This window comes from Dysidea avara, chromosome 8, assembly GCF_963678975.1.
Source record: "Dysidea avara chromosome 8, odDysAvar1.4, whole genome shotgun sequence".
NCBI lineage: Eukaryota > Metazoa > Porifera > Demospongiae > Dictyoceratida > Dysideidae > Dysidea > Dysidea avara.
Genome location: NC_089279.1, coordinates 31,742,430 through 31,760,818, shown reverse-complemented (window position 1 = coordinate 31,760,818; position 18,389 = coordinate 31,742,430). Strand labels below are relative to the sequence as shown.

General features: G+C 36.7%; 1 protein-coding gene across 1 annotated transcript; it reads right to left on the bottom strand.

Annotated features, from left to right (window-relative positions):
• Positions 1-827: 827 nt before the first annotated feature.
• LOC136262747 (uncharacterized) lies at positions 828-16,731 on the bottom strand. Its single transcript, XM_066057141.1, has 10 exons — positions 16,621-16,731; positions 16,306-16,460; positions 12,812-12,986; positions 12,006-12,082; positions 10,220-10,481; positions 9,385-9,714; positions 9,165-9,200; positions 7,109-7,181; positions 7,010-7,055; positions 828-1,234 (listed from the first exon to the last, which is right to left on the bottom strand). Exons 1-10 carry the CDS (start codon positions 16,703-16,705, stop codon positions 932-934), a joined length of 1,542 nt encoding a protein of 513 aa, XP_065913213.1. The 5' UTR covers positions 16,706-16,731; the 3' UTR covers positions 828-931.
• Between the last annotated feature and the right edge of the window lie 1,658 nt (positions 16,732-18,389).

The window sequence follows — 18,389 nt, the reverse complement described above, 5'->3', positions numbered from 1 at the left end:
GTATATGTAACATATTTATATTTTGGGGGGACACGGAAGACCTGAGGGAAGAGGAGGGGTATATACAGTAGCAAGGATAAAACAATGTTTCAGAATCTTTAACTATATCGTATAGAGAGAAAGTTTGTCGGAAAGAAATTAAGCGATTTGTTATAAATTCACCAATGTTTTAACCCACCAATTACTTGTAGCACTTCACATTAGCATCTTTATTGCTAAACATTGAGCTTGAATTCGCCAAAGTTTATTTCACCAAATGCAATTTAGCTTGCTATTCACCAAAGTTTACCTCCACCAACGTTTCCCTCTATACAGTAGAAGAATGGAATTCTACAGCACATAAGCTATTTTTGTCATAATCATGACTGATGCATGAAACAATCTTACATTCTAAGAGTCTAATTGAATATTTGTTTTAAGATTAAATTAAACTTTCTGCGATTGAATCTGGAGGTGGTTTAATGATTATTTGAGCGTGTGGTTAATAACAGCGTCTCTGTTCTGAAAGCACAGGTAGTTCACTACAACCTTCAGTGGTTGCTCTGACAAGACAGTTACAATAAGAAGGGTTAAAACATGAAAATAGGAGTGAGGGATTACATATACAACTTTACTAACTGTATATATATGTAGACATTTACAATAGAGTAGTTATGATTGTAATGGATTAAGAGAATTAGGCCTCTCAATGTTATGTTTACTTAATGCACTGGTGCTACTAGGCTAACTTTTAGACACTTAGATAACTTACTAGTTCTGATATTGCAAAAGTTAGCATGCCATCAAACATGTGACCTTGTGTTTAACCTCTCTAATGACTTGCACTGGTTGCTATATATTCCATCTTTACAACATGATCAATATGTTGTTATAATTGTGTATCAAACAATTCATTTCATTATAAAAATCTAGTACTCTGTTATAACACATATTACACTTCTGTTTCATTAACATGTAATTTAGTACTGTTATTCAGTACACTGTCAGTATCTGCCCTACTGGTGTCGCCATCGATATCAGTGTAACTCTTACTAATGCTCAACTTCTCCACTGCACTGTTATCACCTGTAGTCACCATATCATTGTCACTTAGTGCACTGTCATCTTTTTCTTTAGTAATAGTTTTATCATCGTCATCATCATTCCTAGGAACAGGCAACTTTGAATTTTCCACTTCACTTTTGTCCTGTGAGAATTCTGTGATGCTACTTGTACAATCAATTTGGTATACACCCTACAGTGTTAATAAGAGGTACAGTACATAGTCTGTGATACTTTTATGAATAAGAGTTTAAAGGGACAATGTGCTGTTTACAACCTCTGACTATTTTGGGGCCCAACAAAATCATGTGGTGCTAGTACTTTACCACCTGCAACATGAACTTGACAAGATACACAATGCAACCAGCTGGTCTTGGACAAGCATTGAGTGGCTTCCATACATCAAAACATAATACAGCATGTAAACAGCGCATTGTCCCTTTAATAGTTATGTTTCAGCAATAATAGGTAGTTAGGATTCCTTATTGGAGCATTTTCAAGAATAATTTACAATGTACTTAAAGAATTTCTTAAAGAACCCATTGATAGCATACCAAAGAGTCTGACTGTTCAGCACATGTATTATATATTAAGCACGTGTTATATTAGCACACACTCATTTCTTGTACTCAATTACGTATGGTTGATAAGCACATGCAGACGTACATCTTCAACATGAGGTGCACATATACAAGAGAAGAAATGCTAGAGATTTGTCAACTGTACGACACTCGAAATTTCCTGTGGAACATGGCCAATAATAATGTGGATTTCACTACTCCATATCATTGGCAACAGTGCAATGTTATGGACTAATCTTTGTAGCTCAGACAAGGAGAACTCTAATTATAAAACAGGGATGGAAATAAGCAACGGAATGTCTAATAAGGCCATTGTGTCAACGTGTGGGTCAAGTTTACATCAAAATGTTTTGGAGCATTACTGGATATATTTGCTCAACAATTAAGAGCTCTAATAGAATAGTCAAAAATTTGCGAGTGTGTCAGCTATATAGCTTAGTTCATTCATAACAATCATCTTTTTGAAACCAATGGTGTGCAATTTGAGAGATTACAACTAGATCAGAATTCTCTCAGTGTTGGTCCTATATTAAAGCGCTATTGTCTGCCTGTGTTTGTTTAGACCTCAGGTGATACAATAATTATCTCATTTCCTTGCACAATTAATTTTCCAATGAGTTAGCTACTGACAATAATTGTGACTGGGTCTAGGAAATCTGGTCTTATCACCTTTGACAGCAGATTTGATTTTTACCAAGAACTCAAAGCTAACTATCAAATCAGCTAGACTTGAGTGGTCTACTTTTGCTGGCTGCTCTTTCCAAGCACGATGGTGATCTATATAAATGTCTTGGACCATGGAGCTCTGGCCATGTATGTATGTGGTTGTACAGCACCATGATGTTGAATAAAGATCTGTGTTGTATTTTCCTTTCATTGTAGCCAATGTTGAGACCTGGATAGCCCATAGCTTGGTCTAATTCATCCCTACACCTTTCCCTTTATTTTTTGAAACAACCTCTTGCACTCCTCTGGCACCTGCCACAACCCATATTTGAACTTCACTGATACAGTAAACATCAAGTTAAAAACTATTTAAAATGGTGGGAAACTTAACTAATGACTACTTGTACAGTGGATGTTCTGTAACATAAGGAATTGGTGTAAAATATTTGAAATTTTTTTGTACATATATGCTAGCTTCAACCATTGGTGAGCTACAACACACTGAATACTTAAAACCAGCTTTTCTTGATACTTTATATAAACAGGTGATAATACCATTTTATGTCATAGACATAGTAACTGTCACATAGCAGGCATTCCATTAATACCATACTTATGATTTACCGTTCAATATTGCTTAGGCCTGAAACTTTCCTTGCACCAGTTACTATGGCCTTTGTCCTACTCAGTGTCACATTTTTTCTCCACCAGTGCATAGGCATTGATATTGGGAAGCACTGAACTTTGTGAATCTCCTCTACAGCGCCTCCCAGAGAAATTAAGGAGCCCAGTGCAAAAAGTTAAAATGGGGCCCCAGGGGCAAGGAGGTTTCCATTCTGAATCACAACTTCACCCAAGCTGTAGGTTGAAGACCAAAAAAAAGTCATTACATGCTGACAATGACAATAGCTACCCCTCACCAACCATCTCCCATTTCCTTATTTATAAGCTTGCTACACTGCTCCACTGAAGAATACTGTGACTGCTCTATTAGAGAATCTAGATCTAACTGCTCTATTAGAGTATGTCAATCTTTTAATGGTGGCTACTCCAGTCTGACAAGTGTACGGCTATCTACCCCCATCATATCACTTCTTATCCTGAGCAGCTAATACACGGGCACTTTCAGATAAATTATTTCTTTGTAATCCACTTTATATTCAGTAGTTGAATGTCTGTGATTTGCTGACAAGCTAGCTAGTCTATACAGCTAATGAATGTTAGCTAGTCCGTCAAGTTTTTTACTGTTCTGTTAAACCAAGAAACCAAGAAATTTAGTAACCCCAAGGGTGCTACTAAGAGCATGAAAAGTTACCAAGCTATTGATTTCATAACGGTCATGAAGTATATTATAACGTAATAATGGTATTTTAACTACATAAATTATTTAATAGACACTGTACCTTTCCTTTTATAAAGCCATGGCATGAATGTGGTGAGACAGCAATGAAGATAGTTTCTTAGCTTCTCACACTGAAATTCCCATGACGCCCACATACAAAATTATTATTCGGGTAATCATAGCAACACAGTGGACATAGAGATATTATACACTCTCTACTATGTCCAGAATTATTTTGCAGAAACAAAAGATGAGTATGCAGTATTAGTAATATACGTTAAAGATAAAAACAAGTATTTACCCCAAAGAACAAGGAATAGTTGGCAATTAATGATGGCAAAAGGTGGCTCAGCTTAGCTAAGACCAATAAACTGAATTGTTCAAACCAGATGAATACAATACTGGAGTGTTGAATGAGGCATGGAATGGCACCAAGTACTACAGTGCTACCAAGTTTATTGGTCTTTTTAGTATCAGTGCACCGAGTGCTGTATACTAAAAAGAGTTAGTATAAAGTGTCAGCTCTATTAGAGAATTTTCTAATGAAAGATCCAGCAATGCTGCAAACTAGCATTTTGCTGTAAAGTTCAGTTGGTATTATTTGCATAATGACATTTTTCTTTGGTTGTTCTTGTCATCTTCTACATATACATGCAACAAGCATTTGCAATGCTGGGTGAAGAGTTATGTAACAATCGTCAAGTAGTCAGCCTAGCTAAATTGTAGTCACCGTGGCATCTTGACATGTACATGTATTAGATGTTTTCCTGCTGCTGCACACACAAATGTTGCATTTTACTTGCTATTGTACTGTACATCAGTTCGGAAAAATTCAAAGTGGCAGGACAGATTGGGGACTTTAAAGGGAACAAGAGCACTTCTACATGCTCAGCTCTTACAATTTTTCAGTCACTGTAACATAATCAAGGTATAATGTCTTCTGCCAATCAAGAGACAAAGAGCACAATGTGTGAAATAACTTTTCAGACATGTATTGACACACTGATCCTAACATGCTTTATTTCACTGTTCAGTTTATCGCTATTAGTAAGAGGTTGAGTAGTGGTCAGTTGCAAAGAACATTGGTGACCTGAATGCTTGAAACAAACCATTACTTTAACACATGCTAAAGACAAGCCAAATAGTTAAAATTTCCAGCCAAATTGTTTGATGCACACTCCTCTTTCACAATGTCTTGACATAGGATACTGGTCACATATAAGGGCTTCTATGGAAACATTTCTGTTGCAGGCATTTGTAGAAAAAGAAGTCTGAAAGAGTAGCTATGTGGTCAAACTTTGCTAGTGCTACCATGAAATAGATTATTGTTTTATCACTAAAGTCAAAATGATCATAAATGTAAGAGTAACTTGGCTAAAATATAAACTGTGGCTGGATGTATATCTAAATCAGGAAAATTTCAGCATAAATGTTCATATATTAAAATTTTGATGCAATAATATTATATTTTTGTCACTGGCGTAATTGACAAAAATGTTTGACAAAAATGTTTGACAGACTAACTATATGTTATTATTTTTATGCGCAAATTATTTGCATAGTTAAAAATAAAATAATTTGTTTTAATTTTAGTTGATACAGCCAGTGACGAAAATATTTTTATGATGAATTTTTCCTGTATGTGAATATCAGAAGTATTGCAAAAGGTACTAATGTTTAACAAGTTACAAGTATAAGAAATTTAAAGTTTGATTATGGATAATAGAAAAAGTAAGGAAACAAGGGAAGTCGCCTACACCTGCAGATATACTAGTGAACATTTAATCCCTACTTCAGTCTATATACCCATGACTGAATTAGGAATTAAATGTTCACTAGTATATCTGCAGGTGTAGGCAGCCTCCCTTGTTTCCCTACTTTTCTATGATTCTCAATCGAACTTTATTGTTCCTTATACTTGTTTGTTTACTTTTTTTGTAACATTATTATGACCGGTGAACCCGCGCATACCGCATCAAAGAAAAGAATAGTGCCAAAGTTAATGATTTCATCTGAATGCATGCCCCAGCTATCAATTACTGGCTCAAAAGTGAAGTGGTTATTACATTTCACTTTCATCTATGTTCAGCCCATTAACAGTGCTACAAAATTAATGAAGAATAGCAGAAGTACGTTTTGCAATCAATCCAGTCACCACAAGAAATATGGACTATTTGCGTGCCAAAATTCACATTTCTGACTTGAAAGTGAAGTGTCCAATATGTTTTGCTTTCAGCCCGTTACACAGCATTACAAACAAAGAACAATATTAGAAGTGCTTCTGCAATCAATCCAGTCACCATGAAAAATACAGACAATTTCCATTTACAAATGTAGGGAAGCCATGCAACATGTTACTATGAATCGACACCTTGGGTTGTCAGCAAAAAGAAATGGGACAAAATTTCAAAAGGCACATCTCAGGACGAAATGATGTCAAACATTGAAAAAATCAAGCCTGTAGCCTTAGCCATTATCAAGTTATGTTTGCCTGAAGGCATCGGGTAGGCAGGTGGGTGGCTGGGCGGCTGGCTGGCAGGTAAGCAGGCAGTTAGTCAGTAGAGAATTCCATTGAACATTTTTTTAAATTTTGTGACAATCTATTGGGAACATTTAGGGTCTTACTGAAGGCACTATTTGGCTTGATTATACCTAACCAATACTGCCAAGGCACCAGGATGGCATTATGAAGCTGGTTTTTTTGGGTGCTTTTTTTGGCCAAAAATACCCAAACTTCCATGATCCTTGATATACAGTACTACCGTACTGTATGATACAGTAACTACCTTTTACTACTGCAGTACAGGTACAGTATCTGAGACATGTATGTACCGTAGTAAACTGTTAACCTCAGAGTTTACCTTGAGCGTCCATTTGTGGTCACCACAAAACGAACAACACACACATGCCAATACCACCATGTTTACCCTTCCTCCTAGCCTACTACCACACCTTAAATTCTATACTACAATTTGGAAGGAGTAAAGGACATTACTTCATGCAATTGTCTGTTCTCTGACTGCTATTTCGCACACTGGGAGCATGTGTCCTCTCCCTGTACCCTTACGGGCAAAGCAGCACATAAAGTACTGTACAAATTTCTATAAGACTGGAATAGAGTAGAGTTGTCAAGAAGAGTCAGCATAAGCAATAGAATCTTCCCATGCCCAAATGACTGTGAGTAAGGATTTATACCAGGCCATGACTTCTCTGCCCATTAATACCCTACCAAATATCAATAAAAAAGGTTTGTATTTGGACAACATAGTCATGATTGTTGGTCCTGATCCCCTTGCACCTGGTGGTTAATAAAATATAAATCATTTTAGTGCTTACAGGAACACACATCACCACACACACACGTATACATCACTCTTACACTACTATCATCATCATCATCTGTTATTATCTTGTAACACTGTACACTGTTCAATAATAAGTTTACAGTATTGCTGATATAGCATGATAGCAACCCTACCTTATAACAATAGTAAGGATGAGACTGAGTACTGCAAACAGCACAGTAGTACCCAGAAGAGTGAACATTACACCTGTGAAGGAATAACAGTCAAGTGGAGGATATCACAACAGATTATATGTGACCTGATTTGGAACATATCATTTGGGCACATAAAGATAACATAAGTGCAAGATGAACCTGGCTAACATTTTCACACTAGCTTGTCTTAGACTTGTAAGATCTGCTTTCTGGGGATGGACTTTTGTAGGAGTGTCAAAGCCCGCACAATGCTCTGATAGCCTTGAGAAGTATTAGAGTGACTGCTAGCATTATTATCTTACATTGTAGATTGCTTAGCAAAACCATGCAAGATGTGTGATTTGTAACCTGGTGCCATCTACTGCTTGCATAAGCTCTCAGTCTTAGAAGCATATAATTTTATATAAAATTGCCATTACAACACCTCACTATGGTGGAACTTATCAGGCCAGAAATTACAATTTAAGGCATAGGCGGTGGAGATGAGGGGGGGGGGGGGGGGGGGGGGGGGGGAGGGGGGTAGGGGGGCCATGCCCCCCCCACTTTTTTGGGACAATGTTTGCAAGAAAAGATCAAGATACTCTAATAGAACAGTCACATTATTCAGAGAAGCAGTGTAGCAAATCACTTAGCTACGTATGTGTAGTTATAATTGGTGGAGAGCAGCTATTGTTAGCAGGCTGTGACCTTTTTTTTTTTGGTCTTGAACTCACAGCTGGCCTGGCCCCCTCACTCTTTGGCCTGCTCCACCGCCCCTGATTTAAGGTATAGTAGTCATACCTCCCAGAAAAGCCTAGTCTTCAGTAAAATGAGCTTTGCAGTCTTGTGTATATAGCATGGGGAACATTGAGACTTAAAGCCAATGGTCCGGTAGTGTAGCTGCACAATGATGACATTAATTGGTGGTTGTCCAGTAAGTAATTTGGATCATTTTTTGCAAAATATAGATACGTAATTTACTTGGTTAAACACCACATTGTTTACTACCTTAGTTTCACAATCAGTCACAACTACTTCAATATACAGTACAACTACTCACAAGTATTATATACAGCACAACCAGTCACAACTACGTATACTACATACATACAATACACAGTACAACCAGTCACAACTAACTGTATACAGTACAACTATAGATCCAGTGCGCACTAAGGCATGACACTTTATTACATCATTGAAATAGTGTATCCGCCATTTTTTGTGGGCAAAAAACGTATTAATTCCACGTTAGGAATTTAAAAAAATGTAATACGAAGTAATCGTACTGAAAAAAAGAGGAGTGCTGTTAAAAAGTAACTTAGTAGGTTACTGTAACATACTTGTTGCATGGCAAGTTATCCCACCTAGGGAAGGTTTTTGCATTAGAACGCTCAATACTTTTGCCCTTATTTTGCTCCGAAATTCCCCATATATAATCGCAAAATCTGAAGCTGTAACAACTTTTCACCGGACCACACTTTAGTGTGCACAGGGTCTATACAGTACAACCAGTCACAACTACTATGAAATGTATACAGTACAACCAGTCACAAATACTATAATATTAGTACAACTGCTCACAGCTACTACACAATATACAGTACAACCAGTGATGACTATTGAGTACATGTTTACTGCATGCATTGATGTATTTACAATTACACATTGTATTTAAAATTCATATTTCATGATGGTTATATAAAGAAACAACCAAAAATCTATGTAGCAACTATTTAAATCAGCCACCACTTACTGCTCAAAAATACTGTTTAAGCCTTTAGATTCAAAATAAATTATGGTAGCACTCAAGTGCGGATACTACTGAGGGTGCAGCATTTATTAAGCAAGGAATTATGGCATCCAGGTGCAGCCTGTTCAAATATAACAAACTAATCATCTAATAGGAAATGTGGATTTAATCATAAGCTCCACTATAATGAAGAAGATTTCAAATCTGATGGTAGACTTGTATTGCAAACAATTACAATAGGATGTCTCAGCATAATGAATGATGCTAAATATTACATGACATTTTGTGGCCATAGCTACATACCTTTTCCTTCATTTGAGGTTGTAGTTGAAGAACTTCCTATAATGAGATAGGGAATTTTGACAAATTACAAGTGCCAAAATATAATATGCTGCACACATTGTAGCAAACATTGAATGAGTTTACCCTCTACAGACTAGCTAGTACATACATGTAGTGTCAAGATGAGGAAAGTACCCACATCTAAGAGTGGCTACTGTACATTGTCCATACAACACTTCACCTGATAGAGGTGTATATGATGGAGGCAAATACAAGTAAACTGGTTCTGGTCCCCAGGAGTCTTTATCATTGGTTAGTATTCTACCAATCATCATGTACCAATTGGATGAGTTTAAGGTGACAATGACAGTCAAGTTAGTAGTGACAGTAGTAGTGTAATATTCTCCATTATCAAGTTGTTGAACAGTGTAGTTAAATCCTCTGATGAAATGACTATCTAACAAACCCCAAGTTGCGTTAGTGATGGTCCAGTACAAGTGAAGTGAACGTGAAGTGGAGTTTATGGTTACCACATTGTAACCAAACTGGTAGTCATCTCTACTGATATCACCTGTACAAAACAATGACACGTTAAACTGTGAAAATGACCTGTTACTATGGTGTTGAGATAATATCACTTTAGCTATCTTTAACACAAAGTGTTCACGTGAATATTATGCTGACATTTCAGAGTGCTGGAAAATATCACAATTAAGGCTTTGATCTGTGAATATTTAATTGTCTTTAATTTTTCTGCAAAGACACTAATTAACTGTGAATTAAAGATGATTACAAGGTGGGCAATGCAGAATACACAAATTAATTATGGTAGCATGTTTGGGTACTGCCAAATAGTCTGAAATAACACATGCAGATTAGCCACTTGTGAGTCATGCCTGCAGAAGTGTATGCAGGAAGGTGACATGTATCATCTTTGTACAGCACCTTAGTTCAAAGCAACTGTTACTCCCTAATGTATAAAAGCAAATTTAGAGTACACTGTTGTATTAAATAATTCACAATACAAACACAATGCTTACAATTATATACACTAAACATGTAATCATTTATATTACCATTAACAGCTCCTCTGACAGACACTTGATCACTGAAGGGACTGGCACCAAAAGAATTCTTCAGTGACAAGGAAAACGTAAATGATTTCCAAAGTGCAGAGCTGTTCAGTTGAAGAATAAAACTGAATGTTCTTGCAGTAACGTTTGAAAAGCTATATTTTTCAGCAAGATGTTGGTATGATCCTTGATGATCAGTGATATTGGCTATTATCCTCTTGATGTTACTCACTTCATCACAATAGTACAATGAAGTTTTTGGTAACTGTCAATATAATTATAACAAGTGAATTGATAAACAATAAAACATTTGAAAGGTTAAATTTAATAAAAATGTATACATTTAAAAAAATTCTGAAATACACCTTAGAGGTGATATAATCAAGGTGAGATGAAGATCAGATGTTTGCTTTTTATCAGACAGCTCGAGCTATATAGCTTTAAAAGCCAACTAGGTTGTGGCTTAATCCACAGACCGTTTGAGTTCCAGCTGAACAACACGTGGTGGTCAGGTCAAACAAAGCTAAATGAGGATGGGATAGACGCGTTTCGATCAAATCCAGATGGACTTCATCAACATTTACAGTTTTATCAAACCAGCTCAGTTTACTGAATGTGATCAATGCAATCAAAATTTGCAGTTAATTAGTATAATTATGATGACCTACTGACTCTTTCATCTTGAGACGTTTGCCTGTGAAACAGCTGATCCAGCTGTTGCTTTATTCTTAGCCAGGAAATAATTACCTCTTAGTAAATGTCTTGCTGTTGATTTTTGTTATTTTGCGTTTTACAGATAGCTGTGAAGTCTTTAAAACTGTTTAACAGGCTATGAATATCTTAAACACCAAATAATTATTTACCAGAAATGATAGTATGTCCAAAGGTGTTGAGTGACAGTGAGCTTGATAGCTGTTTTGACTTTGGTTTAAGGTGAGTCAGTTTACAGTAAATGGCAGTAGTATGTATAAGTTATAAATTGATTTGGCCTCTAGGATTTGTCCATTAATCATCAGTGTTGGGCTGGTACTTTTACAAAGTAATATAATTATTACTAATTACTAATTACTGCCACTATGATGAAATGCACCACAGTTATAATTATATTACTTCATTTTAAAAGTAACTAGTAATATGGCATATTATTACACAATGTACAAAGGTACTTTATGAAGTATAGTAACGCGCTAGTTAAGTAACATATTAGTACTTCATTGGGTGATGATATTACAGTAACACGTTACGTACTTTAGTAACGCGTTAGTGCTAACACATTACTTATGTAAAATAACAAACCGTTACATATTGCTAGCATAAGAAATGTAGCACGTTATATTACTTCATTATTGCATTAAGCAATAATATTACATAACACGTTACATAAGTAATGCATTACGCCCAATACTGTTCATCATGTACAAACGTAGCCTTAGCTGACTCATCATCAAACTATTCAGGCATGTATATGTAATATATCCAGTGGTTGCACTCATATTTGCTTGGATAATCGATCACCTGAAGCCCAACTCGTAGGATAGCAAGGATAGCAAAACGCATTCCATCTGAGTGGTTCAAGTCAAGGGTACTAATCATGTGTCAGTAATAATCATTCCCCACAAACGACTTTGACCTTAAAATTTATATAATCATCTGGTCAGTTGTAGCCCGGGATACATTCATATGTAACCTGGGTAAGTCACCAACTGGGCTACTTTGCAAATGCAGCCTGGGAAGCTCCTTTGATTTGAGGTGTAAAAGTACTGTTAACTGTGTACAATATACATCATACCTGGAAGATGACTGGTACAGATCTCCCATCTTTATTCCTTATGTCTGATGATATGATAACAGGTGGTCTCTTTGGAACTAATGAACAGTAATAATATGTTATCACATTACATGGAGGAGTGCTGTGGTTAACCACAACAGTATGAGATAATCACTATTCATGGATCTGAACTGTATTAATAATGGTATCCTAAAATGTTGTTGAGCCGACCACATGATGAAATCAACCAGTGACCTGTTTACATGCCACTTTTATCACACAACACAGTTCATATTATATGTCAGTGTGTAATGACAGTGGTAAATAACTGTGTCATTGAATGAATGGTTGTGGGAACAGAAAGGCATCTCTCTAAATAAGCCAGCTTGATATTTCCCATTTAGTAATTCAACATTAATCCATTTGTCTAACAGTTGTTAAGACCAGGTGACAGACCGGTTTACCAAGAGAAATAACATCATCACACAAATTACCATCATATACACAACTAGTCATAATATTGTACTGGTTAGCTATATACACAACATGAAGTGGTGCTCCAACAGTAAACACTGTCATATACAGTGAGCGGACAGGGCAATACAATCTCAAATTGTACAAAATTACATAGTATGTACAATAAAATAACAACATCATGTTTTTGATACATATTATTATACAATGCTCATGGCTACAGAAATTACTCACTGAACATGAGTCATGACATACAGTGTATATGTATTGTGGGTATGTATTGGTACTACCAACAATACTATTATATTGTGCACTTCAACAAAACTTAGTCTTGACTGACTGTAACTACACACCTTTTGGTCCTATGTAGCAGGTAGAGATATCAGACAAATTCGTGGCACTATCTATTTCTCTTTTAATTGTTCGCACTTTACAATGACACTGGTCATAACACACAGGTGAGGAGAACTCCATGATAATATTATGGTGACAAGGTGGAGGAATGTCATCAGGACAGTGATCAAAATGCTAATGAGAAAACAGATACGTACAATGACACTTGATCTATGGCACAAAAACAACAGAGAGAATATCCTCTCTGTTATTATTTAGTGAATAAATACAGTACTTTTATGGCATGAGTGATAGAATATTTTGTTGTGTTAAATCAGGAGTACATTGAATCCTACAGACAAGGGAGCATGTAACTCTGTAAACAGCAAAATTCAAACACGGCTGCCATGTACTTTAAGTAGCTTTTAAAAATTTCCTAATTAGGATATTATGTGGAGGTGCATGCTTGAGTACATCACGTTTCCGCTGCAATGAAGCAAAGCTATGGACACAAAGTTCAATGGCACGATGGAGGAATAGTAGCACAGGCTTAGCAGAACAGTCTTTCTACAGTCGATTATCATGCAAAATTACTCTACTTGACTATACCAAGTTTTACCTTCAACTCGACAATCTTCCTATTGAAGCAGCTTTGCTACCTTCACATAAGATGATGGAGTAGCAGCCCATTCAGTGTAATCCCTGTTGCACATAAGTATGATGTAATAAATTATATACATAGTAACACTGGACACCACGTTTGAATTTTGCCTGTAGTATTGGTAGTGTATGGAGTTAAGCGCTCCCTTGGCATAGGATTTGATGAGTTCCTGGTTAAATATAGCCATATAATAATACTAAGATAATAGAATTGTTGTTAACATAACAGTTGTAGTTTGATTTTCACTGAATGAATACATGTTATTACTCACTGATATGCAGGGTGTGGTTGTATTGGTTTACTATACTGTAGTTTATAATGATAACTACTGACTGTACCCACACTTTTATTTTTACAATAAACATGCCAGTAAGACATTATAAATTATTATGGTTCAACAAGTTGCAGTAAACACGTTTCATCCTACCATAGCAGTGGGAGTTATATTCATTTTTTGCTTGTGTACAACATAAGAATTATGGGATGGGTAGGAGCAGGAGGCCATACCATGTTCCACAGGTGAAGGTGTGAGCACTTGAAGTCTCATATGGACCTTCATCCACATGGACAGTAGACCCAAGGCCAGTACCCATTGATGTTAAAGCTGGGTAAGCAACGTCCCCAGTTGACACCAGGACACCGGGTCCACATTTAAACAACTGGGTAAACTGGAGCGATGTGAGCAAAGTTTCTTCCTCAAGGAGACAACAACAACACCAATCAGTTTGGCATACTCATTTTCATGACTGGAAGTGAAGTATGCTGCCATGCTATCCCTACACAACATCTGAAACCAAGAGATAATGAACAGTGCAAAGCGAAGGATCTAGAATTGGTTGAAAATTTGTTGTTCCACTATTTACTACTGTATAACTGTTAAATGACCATTTTGTGTTCAATTATCAAGCAATTTAATCATACATTTTTACTAAAAAATTGTAACTCCTACAGTACGCATTCTGACGTTCTAAAATTTTGTATGGATGTCCATTAGGCACTCACATGGGAATAAGTTTTCGTTGGTGGTTAGATACTGTTCTGGTAATTGAAACACACAATCGTATATGAGTTCCAGTAGCATATATGAGTTCTGGTAAGTGAATTATGGTTCTGGTAACTGGTTATTTCAACTCCACACCTATTCATCTGTTACTGGTCAGGGAAGGCAGCTATTGACATCAAACTTAGGGCAAAGCAAGGCAATATCTAGGGAAAACCTCAGCCAAAATTTGTGCCAGAGGAATGTTTTACAGTGGAAGGTATGTTCCATGGTAATAAGTGTGTCGGTAATTTAATGCTTATACTATGTTCACTGCACGCATGTAACAGGCTGTAAGTGTTTAGGTTCTGCTAGTAGCTACATTAGGTCACACTTCTGACATTAAAATGGGCTATTATATAAGATCTCTACTTTGTATATAATCATCAAGGGGGCACGTAGCTATAAGCGTGTTCAACTATTCCCAAAGTTCAACACAATCTTAAGTTTCATGAGCACACTTCACTTGTAACCAACAAAGTAAATCACATAATTGGGTTGAATAAAAGAAGTTTTTCTTATTTAGATTCCGGCATGTTGGTTCATCTCTACAGATCTATGGTATGTCCTATACTAGAGTATGGTAATGTAATATGGAGACCCCATGCACTACCTATTAGACTAAAAGAAAGTTGAAACAATTCAACGAAGAGCAACCAAATTGATAAACAATTTGCATGATAGTGATCATGCCACAAGACTCACAGAATTAAGGTTGCCTTCACTTAATTATCGTTGTCAGTGTGGTGACATGTATATCAGATATTTAATAATTTAGTGGATATCAATGTAAATGATTTTTTCACACAGTCACCAGGAATTACCAGAGGACTTCATTTAAAAATTTACAAGTGCCATTCTTCTTGTTTGCTACGAAGTAACTTTTTTCTCATTGTGTAGTGAATTCTTGGAACAGTTTACCACAGCATACTATTGAGGCACGCTCATTGAACGACTTCAAGTCAAAGCTGGATATGCATTGGACTAATAATACGTATCTTTTTCTATCATGATTTGGTGTACACACTATTTTTGCCTCTTTGTCAAAAATATAAATGAATACACAGCAGGGAGATATGAAATTGAGGCCAATCATACCAAAGACATCCTTAAATCACTTTTATGCAATGTGTAAATAGACATGTTTATTGGTGACACAGTTGACCAGCTGGATGTTCCCTTCAAACAAGTAACACACACACGCATGCACGCGCCCACGCGCACACACACACACAATACACTAATGCACACACACACACACACACACACACACACACACACACACACACACACACACACACACACACACACACACACACACACACACACACACACACACACACACACACACACACACACACACACACACACACACACACACACACACACACACACACACACACACACACACACACACACACACACACCTGTGTTGCCATGTTGTGAATAAAGTCCATAGATTTAGCTATGAACTTTTTGTCTTGTTTGTGAACCTGAAATAATCTATGAACTTTTTATGAACTTTTGACTTGTTTGAACCTGAAATAATCTATGAAGTTTTTATGAACTTTAGGCAATTTTAGGTGGTTACCTTTTTTTCTTTTTTGCTCTTCGGTGCCGCCCTACTAACCCAGAGATCCACCTATTTATAATGAGTGGGCTAGTTTTTGAAAAGTGACTATGGATTTATGATCTTTTTATGAACAAATTTATTTTATCACATGAACATTTGGAGCAAATCAACTGGCAACACTGACACACGCGTACGCACGAACACACCTACACACCTTATGGCTACAGTACTAATACAGTACCTTCTTTTCAGCTTTGTAGCCAGCTTCAGGACAGGTGCAATTGACGTCAAACCTCCTCACATTCGTTTCCCTTCTGATCATCCACGATACGTTTAGCACATGTTGAGAATCATCCATTGACGACACCGCACACTTCACGTTGTATGGAATATAATCTGCAAGAAAAGCGTAGGTAGCTAATAAGAGATTATTGGTGGCTAGCTTTCCCCCGCAAAGACACACCAAGATTCAGTTAACACTGAGTACCACAATGCGTTTACTAGAATGCTCTGCTATATATACACTGCGCTTGAAGCGACAACTGATTAATCTCACCTGAGTCAGTATTTGTAGCAAATCCACACATCATCATCATGAAACACGCCAGCGGAACTGTCGTGAAGACCTCGGCAGACGACATCGTCGGATAAATGATTCTAAGGGGCGTGGCAGGTTAAAAAACGTGATCTCTCTCGTAACATATTACCGCTTTAATATTTGTTCCAATCCCAAGCGACGTTTTCTCCTTTAGTGGAATGGAATTCATTACCACCAGTTAATTGTGACTGAGGCCCGGACTGAGGCAACCAGCTTGTTGTCATTTAAAAGATTATAATTCTAAATCCATCTGCAGACGTATTCGCAGCTGGAGTAGCTATCAGTTTCTTCTTCTAGAAGAATCTTCTTGGCAAGAGATAGTCAAGAATATTTACATGTACCACATACTCAATTCTGAGTCCTGTACATTACAAATAAATAAATAAGAATGGTTTAAATGTTGATCTTCTAATATTTTGTGCTTTTTGTGTGCAGGGCTCCACTGAAAATTAGTCAGTGTTGCTACTGAGTGCATGGACCCCTGTTAAAATATTACAATTACAATATCCAAAGGGATTTCTAATGATGAACAGTGCATGTTCAATAGCAAGTCGCAGGGAAAGAATGCTGGACTAAATTTAGAGACTAAACTAAACAGAGAACTGCTTCAGTTATAGTTAACAGTATAATCATAGGCGACGGAAAGGGGGGGCTAGGGGCTAGGGGGCTTAGCCCCCCCTCAGAATGATCTTGAAGTGGGGCTGAAAACCGTGATAAAGATCGAGATACTCTAATAGAGCAGTCACTCTAATAAAGTAGTCAGTGTGTAGTCATAGATCTATGGTGTAGCGAGCTATGTAAGGATTTTTATGTAGTTTATCAGCTAGAAATGGTAGCTGGTGAGGTGAAAAGCTCTTATCAGTTGGTTGTGACCTTTTTTTTTTTTTTTTTTTTTTTTTTTTGGTCTCACCTTACCAAACTATAGAAATAAGTGTGGGTCAGCCCAGCCCCCTCTCATATCAACTACTTGCTCCGCCACTGAGTATAATAATACCTTATTGTTGGATTCTCCTCCTGTACTTTTAAGTCATTGTTCACTGACACATTGTTAGTTATGCCAAAGAGTGCTTTGGTTGGATATGGAGCATCTGCAAAAACACCTCCACTAGATTATAGAGCCCAAAATGGAGAGAACTTGGTTAGCATAATTATAACACTGTTGCTGATTTAATGCAGCAGGAAAGCTATACTATGTGCTATCACATTGAATTGACCACCTTAAATATGTAATTACTGCATGTAGACAAAATATCAGATGCTGCACACAGAAGGAGTGAGAGCAGACTATCCTAGATCCTCCCCTATAACCAATTCCAGTACAGAATGGTCAGCATCTTTAGATGATAGTTTTGGAGTACAGTCGAACCTCTCTAATCCAGCACATGCGAAATCCAGAATCCTCTCTAATCTGACCAAAATGTCACATACCAACACTTTTGTATTGAAATATAGAAAATAACCTCTGTAATCTAACACCTCTGTACTCTGTAATCCAACACAAAATTTGGTTCCCTAGACTTATAAATACATTGTTTTCAACCTTTGTAATCTGACAGAGAATAATGGCAAGATTAAAAGCAATCATAGAAAGTAATTTTTTTAGCAACTAAAGCATTTAATTGGTTGACAATAATAGAAAAAAATCTATGTATAATTCTTACAAATTCTAATGTTAAAAACCTTGAGTAAACCATGTGCTGTTTTACCTGTAATTACTGCATAATCTG

Bases quoted from the DNA above. Each gene is read 5' to 3' on its own strand.
- LOC136262747 (XM_066057141.1), bottom strand. From the start codon at position 16,705: ATGTCGTCTGCCGAGGTCTTCACGACAGTTCCGCTGGCGTGTTTCATG. The intron at 12,083-12,811 runs GTGTGTAGTTAC...ACTGTTCATTAG, and splicing joins CTGCTACATAGGACCAAAAG to TTCCAAAGAGACCACCTGTT. The intron at 9,201-9,384 runs GTGAAGTGTTGT...ATCTCATTATAG, and splicing joins ATCATATACACCTCTATCAG to GAAGTTCTTCAACTACAACC.